This window comes from Rutilus rutilus (assembly GCF_951802725.1).
Source record: "Rutilus rutilus genome assembly, chromosome: 22".
NCBI classification, from domain to species: domain Eukaryota; kingdom Metazoa; phylum Chordata; class Actinopteri; order Cypriniformes; family Leuciscidae; genus Rutilus; species Rutilus rutilus.
In genome coordinates this window covers 22,252,689-22,270,022 of record NC_140227.1, presented here as the reverse complement: position 1 = coordinate 22,270,022, position 17,334 = coordinate 22,252,689, and the positions used below count along the sequence as shown (strand labels likewise).

The window sequence follows — 17,334 nt, the reverse complement described above, 5'->3', positions numbered from 1 at the left end:
CTGCCAAATACGTATGTAGTGGAGTGAAACTGAAACCAACTTGATATTCCTCAGACTTCTTCAGATAATCACTTTCCGCAAATTGAAAGTCTCATTCAGAGCAAAGATGACATCTTATTTCCCTTGCCTATCAATCAATAGACAAATAGTGCACACTATACCTCACACTAGTCTACATACTATGTTTATTGTGTGTATTTTTGTAACCATGGATGTGCATGTGTGATAAATGGTCAGGATGTCATCATTTGTTTGCCTTCTGCACGCACTGATTTGGCTTTATTTGGCATAGTGGCTCTTAAAGACTTGCAGTAAGGTCCAGTCTAATTTAAACCTGGGAAAAAAAGGTTTAGAAATAAACAAATTAATTTGGTAGTAATTGAATGAAGTAGAAGTAGAAATATTAAAAATGTAATGTCGCTAGTCAAAAAGCAACATTTTTGGCTTTGACCATGCAAACGTCTTTATACAAAAGTCAGATGTTCTTGAACACTGTACTACTACTTAAACACCTCTGATTGGCCATTCCTTTCACATGCTCAACATAAATATGTGTGATTGTTGTCTCCTCAAAAGACTTTCTTGTTTTATTTTCTCGCTACAAAGAATAAGTATTGATACAGCAAGTTGCCGTGACACAGTATCCATTTTGTTTACATGTGCTTCCCCATGAGATCACGTGAGGTGCTAAATCTGGCATGATAATCTTAAGAATATCGTGTAGTGTGTGATGTGCCACGATTTTCAAATCTTGTAGTCTGTGCAGGTTTGAGATTTAAAAGAAGAAAATCTGTGAAAATTATCCTTAAGCCGGAAACATACTTAATGACTTTAAGGCCGATTATGAATGTAATTTGATACAACTGATCAGAGACAGTTGCGTTCAGTCTGTGTTCACAGTCGGTGTTTAAAATCGGCTACAGTCGTTGGAAACAGTCTGTAAGTGTGTTCAGTTCAGTCTTAGAATGTTTCAGCTAGTCGTCAAGTGTGTTTCCGGCATTCTGAGACTGAACTGAACACACTTATGCCGGGGACACCGGGGTGAACACCAACGGTCTCTGACTCGGCGCGTTTGGGCACAATTAGTCGTATTGTATCAAATTACATTCATAATCGGCCTTACAGTCGTTAAGTGTGTCCCCGGCTTTAGGCTACGTTCAGACTGTCAGTCCAAATCCGATTTTTGTGCATATCCGATTGAAATCCGATCAGATTTAGCAAGTGTGAACGGCAAGCTACATCCATATGTGGTTTGAAATTCTGTTCAAATCGCATTTCTGGAAATCCGTTTCAGTCTGACCGATCTGATCGGGTTTCGCGTGGTTTATGTGACTTTCTCATGCCACATAAAACGTGAACGTCAGACATTGTTATAGGAAACATGCTGAAAGTCGCTGCCGAAACAAGGCTGTGTTGTTCCGGAGCAGAAAATGACAATATAACGGAGACATGTTTGTAAACCGACAGAGACGACAGCACGGAATAAAGCCACGCATACCAGCCTCCTACGTTTCTGCCGCTTCCCTTATGCCTAGATCACACTACACGACTTTAAACGTCGGCAGATCACTGTGCTGTTTAGACTACATGACTTGCTCTGGAGTCTTGAAGTCGTTGTGGTGTTCACACTATGTGACACTATGTAAATGTTCTGCAACAGGGGATTACACACTACACGAGCTGACAACAACTCTGTCACCCAACGACTCTATCCGGTCACAAAAACATGCGCAAGAAGTGGAATGGGAAATGGCGCATTCCAATGGCGCATTGTCTATTTGAAAATGGATGGCGGGACAAAATTGGCAGTATTTTTTTTTTTATATATATATAAAAATAAATAATATATAGTTTGCGCAATGATCTGTTTAGAACCCCCCCCCCCCCCCCCCCCCCCCCAAAAAAGAAAAAAAGAATATGGGTGAAAGGATGGTTAAGCAGGAATTGTCTGTCAGAGAGAGCTGGAGGTGAGTAAAACATTATAATGAAAAAGCAGCTGCCTGTTGTGGTTTGGCAACGATGGTTACAAATACAAAAGGCTTTTGTAATGTCATAACAAGCTGATCATTGGCTGTTGCTCGTCGCGACACGTGACACCACAGGCTATGGAGTCGGCTGACACTAGCTCTAGATATTTGGCATGCTAGATATTTGTCTGGCGTCGGCGATGTGTCAGCGAGCGTTTTTGATGCGTCGTTAAGTATTTCACACTTAAAGATTGGCGAGCGCGGATCACCCGCAGATTTGCACGCGATTACAGCCCGAACTGTCGGCGAGCTCGTTAACTTGCAAATCGGGCTTAAAATCCTGTAGTGTGAACTAGCCAGACGCAGTAGTCCAGCACATTGTCATGTTGTAAAATTTAAATCAGACAACATCTCTATTGCAAACCCCTCCATGTTGCGGTTGTTGTTGTTTTTGGCATATTCCTACCAACGCAACGCCATTGCCATAGAAACCAATGCAGATAAAGATAAATCTGAAAACTAAAGAGCTGCATGGACAAACAAATCGTATCTGAACAGGTGCGATACACTATGTGGACAGTCAATAATTTTACACTGACAGTGTGAAAGTAGCCTTACAGACTGTTTACAACGACTGGAGCAGATTTTAAGCACAGACTGAACTCAACTGTTTCTGACTCGGGCGTTTGTGCATGATCAGTTGTAAGTATCGAATTACATTCATAATCGGCCGTTAAGTGTGTCCCCGGCTCTATGCGTGATGCAACCAGATTTCACAGTCGGTTTAGATTTAAAAACTCCTGTAGTCTGAGCCTGACTTTACGTGAGAGATGAAAAAGGAATTAACTTTGGTTATTGTCTTTAGAGGACTAAAGGCACACACACACACACACACACACACACACACACACACACACACACATAGGGCTGCAACAAACGCTTATTTTGATAATCGATTAATCTAACGATTATTAGTACGACTAATCGTCGATTATTTCGCGACTAATCAGTAAGTTTTGAACGATTATTCAATTAGTTCAAACACTGAGTTATACATATTCTAACTATAATATAAAAAAAAAGAAAATCACTTCAGCTTTTGAAATGGTTGTTTTAATGAACTTTGAGCCAACTAAACAGGTCATTCTCTTTAAGTTTTCAGATTTCTGCCCAACTCAAATCACACACAAATGCTCTCTAAGCATTGTTTAAATATTCTGTTCTCTTTCAATAGAAAAAAATAAACAAAAATTAATCAGCTGCATTACAGACAAACTTAATCTGCAAACAATTATTATAAGAATAAAATAAAATAAAAATTGACAATGACAATTGAGCTGACAGAGACATTCTCATTAACCTTTTAATTTACAGTATGAAAAGGTAACTGACATGATATTCTTCTTAACATCTCCTTTTGTAAGTCTTCATGAATATGGAACAAAATACAGGCAAGTGATAAGACCGTAATACCTAATAGTGTTACAATAATAAAAACAGCCCTGACTCCTAAGCTCGATCAAGCTTTATTATATGCAAAAATAAATCATCACATTACTGTAATTATATTATTATTGTTAATAATATTATTGCTATTATTAGTAGTATTGCATTCTCTAATAAAGAGATTTACTGCTAGTTATTTAGCTCCAGCTGGAGAACATTCACCTCTCACTGGCTCCTCTGGTTTCCTCTTTAAGTGCTTTAACAGGCATGTTGTGCTCCCGTGAAAAGCAAGTTCCGCCTTGCATGTATTACACACGACAGCATTCTTGGTTTGAAGTTTTGTGAAACTTTCACACACCTTGCTAGTTCGGATTCGTTTGCACTCCGTCATAATTCGCGCTGTGTTTTCTTCTACCGCAATAGTATTTATAACGGCTGCATTACACTCTAGCGCTACAGCGCCGTAGCGGTCAAATCGCGATATTGCAGGCCCTTACATTAGGTCACGTGAGATCAAACGACTACTCCACAACAAGATATTTTGTCGACGATTTATTATTGTCGACTAATCGTTTCAGCCTTGCACACACACACACACTACAAGATAATCCGGACGATTTTGGGCCCAATTCTCCCCTTCCGACAATCCTACGTAAAGTCCTGATTATTCTTAAAAATGATGGTTTTGATTGGTTTCATTTGCCTGGAAAAAAATCCAGATTAAGTAGGGTATTTTTCTTTGACGTCATGCCACCTCCATCACCTAGTGATCTCAGCATTTTGGCCTCCCACATTGAGATCTTCCCAATCAGTTTCAGACTTTAGTTCTCTAGGTTTTATAATTCCCGAAATGATTTGTTATTGGAAATCGCATTCAGCTGTTCAACAGTGATCGATAAACCTCAAACCTCAGCAAAAACATGTGGCTGTAGAAATGAACTATTGTGTGCACACATGGTTGCACTTATGTCAGATAGCAATGATTACATCACTTGATGCATATCAGCGTCTTCCACTTGTGGAGTGTTTATGATTGCATAAATCGCAATTACGATCCCCTCCTGTGCTCAGAAGTCACTGTATTGCTTCATCTCACAGAGAAAATCGTCACAGTTGACGGGAATCCTGTTCGCGGGACGCCTGCCTTTGGTGATGATGCTGCGTTGTGAGCTTGTGTGTAAGGCAGAGGGGGGGGTTGGGGTGTTGGAGGGAGTGGTTGCCAGAGCGACGGGTAACATATGCGACTGGCGCTGCACCCCTCAGACAATGGCAGCGCTGCTTAGCATTCAGAGTGTGAGGCTTCCCACCGCCTGCCAACAATCGCCTAGGTCAAAAAGAGTCTCACACACACCGCCTGCCGCAACCCCTTTCTTAGTTCCAACACATCTTGTCACCTGCTTTTCCACTTTTTCATCTCCTTCGTAGACTACAATCAGCCCTAAATGCTTATCAGGAAATTGCCAAACCAGTAGGGATAAGGAACTCTCATTCTTAAAGGTGAAGTGGGTAGTTTTCTTTTATCCAATCTCAGTTAAATGCATTAGAGATAACTACAAGTAAGCTACTTGTAGGAAGCTATGTGATGCTGGGAAAACACTGCTCCGTTTGAGTAATTTAACAAAGTTCAGCTCAGCCAATTTCGTGAGATTTGGGCGGGACTACTGGGAAACCTGTTTGAAAACATTTTTTGCGTTCCCACTGCATAAATTATATACATAAAAGGCCATTTTCCTGCAGTAAGCGATTTCTGAGAATCATTGTTGAACACTGTTGATATTTGAAATCCAGCCAAACAAACACACCCCTCCCTTCATTTCCCCACCCCCAAAATGCAAAAAACATGCAATACAAGAGTCTCTTTATCATAGCAGAAGCGAAGCAAAATAAAGTTTCACAAAAAATAAAGCCAAAATGACGAACGTATGACAAGGATGACATATGCGTGTATATACAAGCAAGAGTTCGTTGTTAGTCGCCAGCAGCACACAAAACTCAAAACCAATGTTACTCACATATGGAGCAGAAACAACGCAACCCCAGCATCCGTTTTCAGGCCTTCCTGCTTAGGTCTCTCCAGCGCAAGAACGTTTTTCTAATATTAACGCAGGTCCTAAAGCTCTTGCCCAGTCATAACCCTTTTTTTCCCCAGTGATATTCCTCTGACTTTTTTCTCTTTTGCAATGTCTCTCAGCCATCTCTCTTTCAACAGTTTTTCTTCAAATCTCCCTCTTGCTCTCTCCTCCCCCATCATGAGTGTTAGCGCCCCCTACTGCTAGTTTTTCAGAAATCGCTTACTGCACCGTTAGGGGCCGTTCACACAGAACGCGTTTTTCCATTCCAATGCACTACTTTTCCATTGTTTTTTTTTATGTAAACACACACTAGACGGACGTGTGCGACCGTTGCGCTCATGCCTCGAGTCTTCATTCCACTGACCTGCGACTTGAGTTTTTAACAGAAAAATACGCATTATGTGTGAACCGGCCTTAAAGGGATAGTTCACTTTGAAATTAATTTTTGATATGTTTTAGCTTACCTCAAGGGCATCCAAGATGTAGGTGTCTTTGTTTCCGCAGTAGTTTCAATTTTGATATTTTTAGGTCAAACCGTTCTTGTCTGTCAGTCATATAATGCAGGTCGATGGTCACTGTCTCAAAACACAAGCACAGAGTCCAAATTAAAACAATTCCCCATCGTCCAAATGAAACAATTCCCCATCATAAGTACACATTGATGGCCTAAGACACGAAACGAGCGGTTTGTGTGAGAAAACGAACAGTATTTATATCGTTGTTATCTCTTGAAAACAGCACACGTCCAAATGATCTGACGGCGCGGGCGGGTATAGATATATACATAGATGTCGCCTTGGCTACTGCAGTTCATTGGAACGAAACCGTAGCCTAGCGACATCTAGTGTATACATCTATACCCGCCCGCGGGCGGGTATAGATGTATACACTAGATGTCGCCTTCGCTACTGCAGTTCATTGGAACGAAACCGTAGCCAAGGCGACATCTATGTATATATCTATACCCGCCCGCGCCGTCAGATCATTTGGACGTGTGCTGTTTTCAAGAGATAACAACGATATAAATACTGTTCGTTTTCTCACACAAACTGCTCGTTTCGTGTCTTAGGCCATCAATGTGTACTTACGATGGGGAATTGTTTAATTTGGACGATGGGGAATTGTTTTAATTTGGACTCTGTGCATGCTCTTTGAGACAGTGACCATAGACCTGCATGAAATGACTGACAGACAAGAACGGTTTGACCTAAAAATATCCAAATTGAAACTACTGCGGAAAAAAAGACACCTACATCTTGGATGCCCTTGAGGTAAGCTAAAACATACCAAAATTTATTTTCAAAGTGAACTATCCCTTTAAGGTGTAGTGTTGTTTCTGTGCTACCAGAAATTACCAAACTGAACTGAAAAAATAAATACAAACACTACATATGCCACGCCTCAAAGTCACGCCATTGGTTGAGCCATTGTTTCAGGATAATCAAACAAGCAGCAATGTTTTGATAGCACCACAAAAACACAGTGTTTAGACTGTTAGGGAGGATCAAACTACTCGTATTCACACCTATAGATCGTTCGTTTTGTTCCGAAACAGGGACTTAATTTGTTACAATGTTGCATTTTCCTCTTGGTATGGTTCGCTTTCACAAGGCAACCTTTCAAAGCGTACCAAAATGTGTTCATGCAAGTCACATGCGAGCACAGCTTTCCTCTTATTGGTCAGCGTTTCCTCTGGGTCATCCATCAAGATGATTGACAAGTTTTCTCCATGAGGTTATTGTGGCTTTATTTGTGGCTTTATTTTTAAGTGTCGAGACACACACAAACACTATACTAATGTAGCCGTCATTGCCGCTGTTAAATTGTTTACTACATTCGTATTAATATAGCAGCAAATTCAAACGTGCTGTCTAGAGGTTTACTGTGGCAAGATAAACGCAAAACTAGAGCTAGAGCAGGAATCAAGGCTTCTTCGGGACGGCATTCTCGCACAGAGAAGCGCAATTACACAACATTTTAAGATGAACATGTGCTCTTTTGGTTTTCAACTGTGGTATAACTAATGTGCTCACTCACAGAATCAGACACTACTGCTATTTATATAGCACATTTCCCGTTATCAATTATAATACCATTTGGTCCGTTCCGTCGGATAGCTTTTTACACCTTAAGCGAACCGCCCCAGAGTTCGTTTGCAATCGGCCCGAGACCACCTCGTTCAGTCGGTGACAAACACTCAGGTGTGAAAGCACTATATTTGACTTTCTATATTATGCATTGAACAATGACACTTTACCTGTGAGTCACTTTCTATGATCTCTCAAGTCAAAGTTGTGGTGTTGGCTGCAGTCTTGCTGCAGTACAGTGTACATGGACTGCATTTCATTTCATTCATTTTATATACGGTTAGTGAACATATTCCTCAAAGAGTAATATGTCTGTTCTATATATAACTGAGTATAATATACTGTATATCTCCAGATGAGGGTCGTAGGGTTCAGATCCTCATTTTTAGTCAAGTCAGCTATGCATCTTGGCCATAATATGAGATGTGATCATAGAAAAAGTCCTGAAAATCATACTGCGCCTTATAGTACACTCTGACCTGATGATCACGTAGCAAGGAATAAATCTCTTTTGAGTCTGTCTGTCTCTCTCTCTCTCTCTCTCTCTCTCTCTCTCTCTCTCTCTCTCTCTCTCTCACACACTCAGCTGTAGACCCTCTGTCTGCCACGTAGACAATCTACTTCTGGTTTATCTAACTTATCCTCCTTCCTTCCTTCCTTCCTTCCTTCCTTCCTTCCTTCCTTCCTTCCTTCCTTCCTTCCTTCCTTCCTTCCTTCCTTCCTTCCTTCCTTCCTTCCTTCCTTCTTTCCTTACTTCCCTTCTTTATTTCCTTCCTTTTTATACTTTAGTCATTCCTTCCTTCCATCTTTCTGATCTTTTTACTTCTTTCCTCCTTTTAATTTTTTACCTTGGTCCTTTATTTCCTTCCTTCATTTTCTTCAGTTTTTTCTACTTTCAATTTATCATCACCTCCTTCCCTCCTTCTTTTGCTTCATTTCTTTCTTTCTTTCTTGTTCCTTCCTCTACTTCATTCATTTTCTTCCTTTATTCCTTTCGTTCAGTTGCTTCTTTCTTTCTTTCTTTCTTTCTTTTACTTTGGTCATTCCTTTTTTTACTTTCTTTCTTTCTTTCTTTCTTTCTTTCTTTCTTTCTTTCTTTCTTTCTTTCTTTCTTTCTTTCTTTCTTTCTTTCTTTCTTTCTTTCTTTCTTTCTTTCTTTCTTTCTTTCTTTCTTTCTTTCCACAGTCCCCTTCTCTCTATCACTCCATATGGTGCCTAATTGGATTTACACAGTAAGCTTCTATGAAAGTTTAAGGCTACACAGGTTTCCATCTCATCCTTTGCCATTCTCTGTAGTACTCGTTCTACTGGCAGTAATTAAAGAGACAATATGTAGAGACTAAAGGACCATCGCTTTCCAGAGACCATGGCACTAATAGGATATCTTCAAAAGAGATCCTTATTAACAACTGTCTTAGTGTCTCAAGAACTCGGATGACTTTTTTAAAAATGTGTAAATTCTTCTCAGATTCCCCACACCTGTGGGCACACACCTGCGTGTCGTGCCGTCAAAACACTGGCATGACCATGCAAAGGGATTTGGTTATGCAATGCAGTGCCAAACCGTGAACACAGGAATCAGATCAGCCTGTAATTCCAGTAAGTCGTGGCTTGTGTCCTGCCAGAGTCTCGCGAGTGTCAGCTGTCAGTTTTAACCTGATCAAATAGCCTCATGGGCCGTCCCCCAAGCTGCATTCCTCAGGTGCACCCCTCTGATCTCTGATTGGGTACCGTGGATGTGTCCCTGATGACCTGGAATATAGGTTTCCAAAGTCAAATTCACTACACGGGTGCACGTGAGAATTTGGGTCGTTAGGAGTGAAGGAAAAACTCTCCACTCACATTATTATACCTCTCTTCCCGGCCTTTTTTTCCCTGCGTTTACTTCCCCCCCATCCCCCTTTTTTCTCAGAGTTTAGGTTGGCAGAAGGCCAGAGAGGTGGGGGGGGGGAGAGAATGGGAAAGAGAGTGCAAATCGGAAGGCAGGATTTCACTGAAAGACTAAAAAGTGTTCATGAGTGCATGAAGCGCATTAAGGAGGAAAGCCAGACCTCCTCCATTTTCCCCGAAACCATGTGATCTGCTCATCTCTCACTTACAGACACAGATATCGTAACTGCCAGAACAGGTTCCTGCTCTTTTGTTTCTCTTTTTCTGTCACATCCATCCATCTTTTTCACTATACGTGTCTATAACTATATGTCTGTTCTGAGCGGCTCAGTCTTTTGTGTCATAATACCTCAGGCAGGTATGACAGTGCAGCATTTATTATAAACTCTCTTTCCTTGTGGGAGAACTTCCTTTAAAGAAGACCGGCTGAGTGATGTGTGAATGTAATTGTTGGTAAAATAATGATGATATAACATTTTTCAGGTCCTATGAGTCATGACTCCCATGTCTTTTAATAACTTGCCACCTGTGACCTGAACATGTTCAGGTTATCATTATACATTTCTTGGAGAGCAACAGCCGTAAAGAGGTACATGAATTTTAGATCATGGGACATTTTTGGTGGTCAAGTAACACTGTTCTGATTTTCAGCGAGGAATTTTGCAGCTTACTTTTAATATTTTCTATTTGGTTAACATGTTAGAACACACATTGTATCCAAAAGTGCACTGATCCATTTCTCACATATTTGGAATTCCATGTCAGGATTTCTGTCTGTCTGACATCTTTCTTGCTGGTTGAGGTACGGGGTGTACTGAAAGGGGGAATTGGAATTTTTAGAGAAGGGTGGGAGAAAATGTGTTTGTGTTAACTTTCTCAAACCTTTGCCCTAAATGCAAGTCATTGGAGGAAGTGGACAGCAATATTAATTGGTGTGAAAAAGTCTGCACCATTATGAACTGAATGTTTGCTATTATGAAACACAATGCTTTTTTGTCTAATATTTCATGTTTCATGAACTTCTTGGTTTAAAAGGTTGACATTTTCAAACCTATTAGAGATTTTCTCTAACATTACCCTTCCCAGGATCCCTCGAGGACTTTCACTGGAGGAACGCATGTTTTCCGCCCACTCTGGGGTGACGGCCGTCTACAGCGTGAGTGATCACACACACATGTACACTTACAGTCATTACATATCACTATAATTCATTTACATAGACAATCCCTAAGGCCAGAAACATAGTCTTAGTATGCAAAAGTGTGTGGTCTCATTGTTCATACTTACGGTACTGTGCGTTTAATCATTATTATTAAATGCAGACGATGCCTTTAATGTCTGATCTAGCTATATACATGTTGACAGTTTAACTAACTTTAACTAATCTGCTCAGCAAGATTTTCCCAGACTGTTGCCGCACCATAACAGTAGTTGACCTAAAAAAAAAGACCATTTATTCCAGTGTTTGTTGTATTCCAGAAATTGTCAAAACTTTATATTTTGTACGCAAAATATAAAAATGCAAAATGTGCCGATATGAAAATTTTGGCCGATACCTGTAGTTCTTTATATATTTGAAAGCCAAAAAACAATATATTGGCCGATAAATGGAAATAAAAAATGTATATCATTTTTGAGATCCTGATTACAAAAACAAAAGTCTCACAACTAAAAGCCATGTTCCAAGCACACAATTATAATGATTTTCTCATTATGATTTCATGTAGCTTCTATGACAGACTGCACATGTTGCACTTTACTGTTTTTTCCTTTTTGATTCCAATCATATTTTTAAGCAATTCAAAACCATCAGTATCTGTAGTATCTGAACTTGACTTGTCTTGTCTAAAATGTAAATAAGCTCTTTGCTGAAAGGGGCTATGGTGTGACGCTGTGTGTAAATGTTGTTTGTGGTCATTCCACAGGTATCCAGACACCCTGGTTCTCCGTTCCCAGGTCATGACCTCAGCAAAACCCACCCAAACCTGGCAGGCACCCCTCCCGGCCACGCCACGTCCCAAGCCCTCTCTCAGGTATCAGGCCCTGCTGGCCCCTCATACCGCTTCCTCAAGGGCTGGGAGACAAGTGGAGCGGTAAGTACCAACTCTGTCTGTCTACACAATTGTTTGCTTATTGACCTGCTATTTTATCTGTTAAAGGGGTCATGAACTGCATTTTTATAAAGTTCTCTGAGGTCCACTTAATGTTATTAAGATTTTCAAATCAAAAAACATCCTAATTTAGAGATAAAATACTGTATTTGACCCTCTCTTTCAAACACTCCGTTATGATAGGCACGCCACATTCAATACTTGGAAGTAAACGTCCACTGCTATGATTGGGTAACAGTTTTCCATATCAAAATCATTTCCATGTCCACGACATTACTCATGTGGAATTGTTTTGAAAACTTCCGATGTTGAAAAATATCCTGTTACATGGTTGAAACATTTTCCAACAATGTGAAACATGTATGCGTATTATGCTTAAGTCTTGGCTGTGGCAAATGAAATTTAAGTACTAAGTTTCCACACTTATAGTTAACTCGATAACTTGCAGTGTTTTGTGTAAACGTAGTTATGAATAAATATGTACCATCAGTCGTTCTTATAGGCTATTCATCGTTTATCTTTTTCGATAAAGTGGAAAACGTATACGTTTTCATTTGCAGTGTCATGTTTTAAATAAAAGGAGAACGTGTTGTAATGTCTTTCTGATGATAAAACAGAAGATCTCTCTCACTGAAGCTTTTATTCAGGATTACAGCGAATGGCTTAGATCAAAACAATAACAAAAAGCAGCATTCTCTATGTGCTTTCTTTTGTATCCGATAATTCCCCATATTAACCCATTAAATGCCGAAGCAAAGGAAAGAACAGTATCAGAACTATTCAGAGATTGACTGCGGCGCTACAGTATAAATACTCAGTACATATCAAACGATCTGTAAAAGACAAAGCAATAGTGATGCATGGTAAAAACATTGTTACTCACACTTGTGTGTTGCGACATTACTGTCGGATCCAATATAGTCGTCACTTTATCATCCATTATCATCAGTCTCTCTGAAAAGCCTGTGCCGAACGGGCTTTTAAAAAGGAATCCACAGTAAAATGAAGTGAACAAATGAACAGTGTCTTACAGACGCGATCTGAAACTTCGTTAAAAATAAAGTTCATCCACGCTTTCGTAATGTTATGATCACAACTCGGCACTGCAAAACGTCTTGTGATCCTCAGAGGGATTTCTATCGCTTTGTTGCTTGAGTAATGTGTTTGCGTCTCTCGTATTTACAACTACATGACATGCGTGAATCGGTGGGCGGGGCTAAAGAGGCAATGATGTAGAAGTAGGCTTTCGTCGCACTATTACGTCATATTGTGAAAAAATCCAAAACGAGTCATTTGGTTTCAATAAAAACTGTTTATGGACTAACAAGAAATTTTAGGACAGTGACCTCTTGTATGTCAAAAGATCAAGGAAAATTAGATTTCTCAATTCATGACCCCTTTAAGACAGAGGAGATTACATTTTGGTGTTGCTATATTCTAGGTCACCTTCTTTTGTACCAAAACAATATGTTTGTTCTTTGCGTTTGTTGGGTCTGAATTAACTGTGACATTTAGTATTGTGTATTACATTTAGATGTCTGATGTTTTGGCACACATACACACTATACAGAGTGTCGAGGTTTTGTGTTATGAGTGATTTTTGCACCACTCTTCCTCACCATGGTTACCACCAGCCTGAAGGAACACTGTCACTATTTTATAAATAGTGTTTCCAGCTGACACAGGTGCTGTAATGATCCCACGACTTTCTCACATACACACACTGGACAGATATATATACACACTCTACAGACACTTTTATATACACTGCTGCTGTGGATTGATTCGAGGGTAATGTATTCATCTGGGTTTTGTCTGACAAAGAAATTAAGTCAATATGCACACACTCACACAGTTAATGATGATCTTTTATTTTGTTTCCTGTGCTCTGAATGAAAACCGAGCTTCAAAAGGGAAGTTGCCTAACCTTCGCTGTTTATGATTCACTCCCTAGCCTTCATATAACCCAGCTCAGAATGCAGGCTCCACCCCCCTGGTGTATTCGCCACAGACCCAGCCAATGAACGTACAGCCACAGACTCGGCCGGTAAGCACGGCACTCCGCTTACGTAAATTAACATTGAACATCGAGACAGTTTTTGTGGCCCTCGTGATTATGTCTTAATGCAATAATTACAAACTTTTTGGCATGCTAATGTGTAGTAGGTCTGAGTGGTATGATGGTTCCTGTAGTGGTTGGAATGTTTCGATTAGTAGAGAATCTGTTTTTTAAAAACAGATTTTAAAAAAATCCGACACCAAGCAAAAAACATATTGCCTATTCTGCACATTGTCCAGCAAATAGACATTTTCAGCGTAGACACTTTGGTTGCTAATAATGGAACGTTTTGTCTGGTATAAACACAGTTTATGGTTGCCAAGCAACCATATTAATATAGAATTCAATTGATGTATTTATGATGCATTGAAAAATTAAAAACTAATTTGAGATGAAATGCATTTGAAACATTTTATTTTGTGGATTATCAAAAATATGAATAAATTATTATTATCATTGATAATTTAATCATTTAATTATTAAATGATTATGTAAATAAGACATTTTTTAGTTAGAATGTCTGTTATTATGATATAACTACTAATTACTCATATGATATAAGATTTTATTTACTCTATTGTTCAAAAGTTTGGGGTTGGTAAGATTTGCTAATGTTTTTGAAAGAAGTCTCATATGCTCACCAAAGCTACATATATTGTGAAACATTGTTACAATTTCAATTTGTTTTAATTTAATGTTTTTTAAAATGTGATTTATTTCTGTGATGGCAAAGCTGAACCTTTAGCAACCATTACTCAGAATCATTCAGGAACTCTAATCAATCTGCTGATTTGCTGCTCAAGAAACATTTCTTATAATAAGGAAGTGTATTCCATGTACCACACATAGTCTGCTTGCCTCATTAATATAAAATATCCTGAGGTTGTTAGGCTTACTTGAGTTCATATGTTTTACACCAACTTCAATCATTTATTTAAAGAAATAGTGAAACTTGAAAATGAAACTTATGAAATGAAATGAAACCCAAAAATGAAACTTATCCCAGAATTTACTCACCCTTAAGCCATCCTAGGTGTTTATGACTTTCTTCTTTCAGCCGAACACAATCAGAGTTATATTAAATTGTATCCTTGCACTTTCCAGCTTTGTAGTGGCAATGAATAGAGTTTTTGAAGCTCCAAAAAGCGAATCCATATTTTAAACTTTATAAACTATAATCACTGGCTTCCAGCAACAACCATAAGCGCGTTCACGAGTGAGTCACGTTCCAACGTGAACGTGCGTACGGCCGTTGCTGGAAGCTAGTGATTATAGTTTAAGTTTTAAATATAAAATATAAAAATATAAAAACCCATCACCTCGCTTATATTTTTATGGATGGATATGCTTTTTGGAGCTTCAAAAACGGACACTATTCAATACCATTACAAAGCTAGAAAGAGCTGAAAGAAGAAAGTCGTATACACCTAGGATGCCTTGAGGGTGAGTAAATTATGGGATTACTTTTATTTTTGGGTGAACTATTCCTTTAAGACCAAAAAAAAATTAAGATTAAAGACCAGCCAATAGGACCACCAGCTCTGCTGACATGTTACACAATCCTGCTACACTACTCTTGTTTCATTTGTAATGGAAATGCAAAGGCATCCAAGGTGGATCATGTGTTATCTTCACTGTCTCTCTATTCTTTCTCTTCTTTTGTCGCTCCTGATGACCTCAAACCATGCTGTTATCTCCATCAGTTTATGACGGGACCTCGGCAGACCCACCATCAGGTAAATTCCACAGACCCAATGTCTCTCTATCCTATTAGACACTTATTAAGATGCCTATGGACTTTGCTTATGTGTGTAAAGATCTGGACTGAGACCCGTAAAGTTGTAGGGTTTGAGGAAAAACGGCATCGGCTAAATAACTAATTTCAAAAGAGAATCGTACCTGTAATTTGCAAGGATGTTTGATGTTGTGTTCTGTGCCGTACTGAACTGTCACACTGACCACCGTTTTTGAAATACTTTTTGAAATACATGTATCCCCATCAGTTTTGCATTAGATATATAACACCAGTAACAGCAGTGCAAATACAGTTTTGAGCACATTGGTTCACAATTTTATTGTAATCTGAAAAACCAAACCTGATATGTCTGTTGTGGAAACGGTTTCATAAACAGTTGAGTCCGCCCTAGAACCCCAAAGCAATTCCACTGGCTGAAAGAATTTTCAGTGGTTTACACTTGTGGTGCAGAAATTACACTCTTCAGCTTTAAAGAGGCCATATTATGCTCTTTTACAAAGTCTTTGATTTGGTTTTTGGGGCCTAGAGAGAGCAGGTTTTCATGCTTGAACATTATTTTTCACATGTTACATTATTGCAGTACCTCTCTTCCCAGTCTGTCAGTAACCCTCTGTTTAGTTTCTGTTTCTGTGAAGCCCTTCCTTCTGAAAAGTACTATGTGCTGTGCTCTGATTGGTTAGCTGGACCAGTGTGTTGTGATTGGCTTCTAGCGCGTTTCTGAAATGTCACGCCCCTTGCCATAACCACAAGTTTAAACACAGTACTAACGCAACTCAACCAGACATTGCCACCTTTTGTTTGCACATGCCTTGGGTGGGAATTATTTAAGGGAGGAATATTGTGATGTGTTCGTTCCCGGAAGAAAACTCTAGACTACTATTGAGGTGTTTCAGGGAGTTCAGAAACAGTGCTGATATAAAGAATCTCCATTTGGAGTGACTATGTGCTTTGTACATTTGCAGACCTTTTTGCTCAAACAGCAATATTACACACTAAAGAAAGTTGAAAATGTAATAACCATTAAGAACCATTATGACTAGAGACGTATTCATGTTCGCATATTCATGTATTAGCTCGACTGTGTAACAAGCTTCCCGTCCTTGAGAACCAGACATTAGAAGTGTCTCCTCTGACTCATCCATTTCTTGTCTTTTCTAAAAGATTGTCTAAATAATGATGATTTGCATTCATGTTATCTGATGAGCAGATGTGCGATGATGAAGACTGACATTCATTGCCAAATCTTGTCATGGCTGTTAGTGCACCTTTTATTAGATGAAATACTTCAATCAATGTGTCACGTTCCTGAGCAGAATCGTTGTTGTAAGTGTCTAGACGACTTGGGCTTTTGTCAGTCCTAACCAAATGCATTCAGAGGTCATTGTGATCATTAGAATGTAAGTTGCATTGCTGAATTCATGAGCAGCGTTACACGTGTCTGTACACGAGTGTCTGTACATGATAGTCTATCCTCTGTGCTTTGGTGTTTCATTACACGGAAAAACTTGTTTGTCATTTGTTGCTAATGATTTGTTTATGCACTTTGCGTGTAGCCACAAGTCCATCCATGCAAGTGTGTCCATATACGTATCTGACCTTAAAGGAAAGTTGAGTGACTTTCTGCCCCGACCTGCCACACATCTCTCCTCTTCAAATGGCTGTGCTCTTCACAGGACTTAACCCTATAAAGTCTAATGCAGTGGTTCCCAATTCCAGTCCTCGTGACCCACTGCTCTGCACATTTTGTATGTATCCCTTATTTAACACACCTGAACCAGATCATCAGCTCATTAGGAGAGACTCCATGAACTGAACTGAAATGTGTCAGATAAGAGAGACCTACAAAATGTGCAGAGCAGTGGGTCACGAGGACTGGAATTGGGAACCACTGGTCTAATGTATCTGGATTTGATACGGCCTCTAAATGACCAACATGATCAAAACTT

The 17,334-nt window shown here is 39.4% G+C and overlaps 1 protein-coding gene across 1 annotated transcript in view; it reads left to right on the top strand.

The window, feature by feature from the left end:
- eif4g3a (eukaryotic translation initiation factor 4 gamma, 3a) overlaps positions 1–17,334 on the top strand; it is a 53,735-nt gene that overhangs the window by 2,572 nt on the left and 33,829 nt on the right. Inside the window, exons 2-5 of the mRNA XM_084394982.1 lie at positions 10,549–10,618; positions 11,388–11,555; positions 13,528–13,620; positions 15,336–15,368. Of these exons, the coding sequence (XP_084251108.1) occupies positions 10,549–10,618; positions 11,388–11,555; positions 13,528–13,620; positions 15,336–15,368 (364 nt within the window). The remainder of the gene's footprint in view (positions 1–10,548; positions 10,619–11,387; positions 11,556–13,527; positions 13,621–15,335; positions 15,369–17,334) is intronic.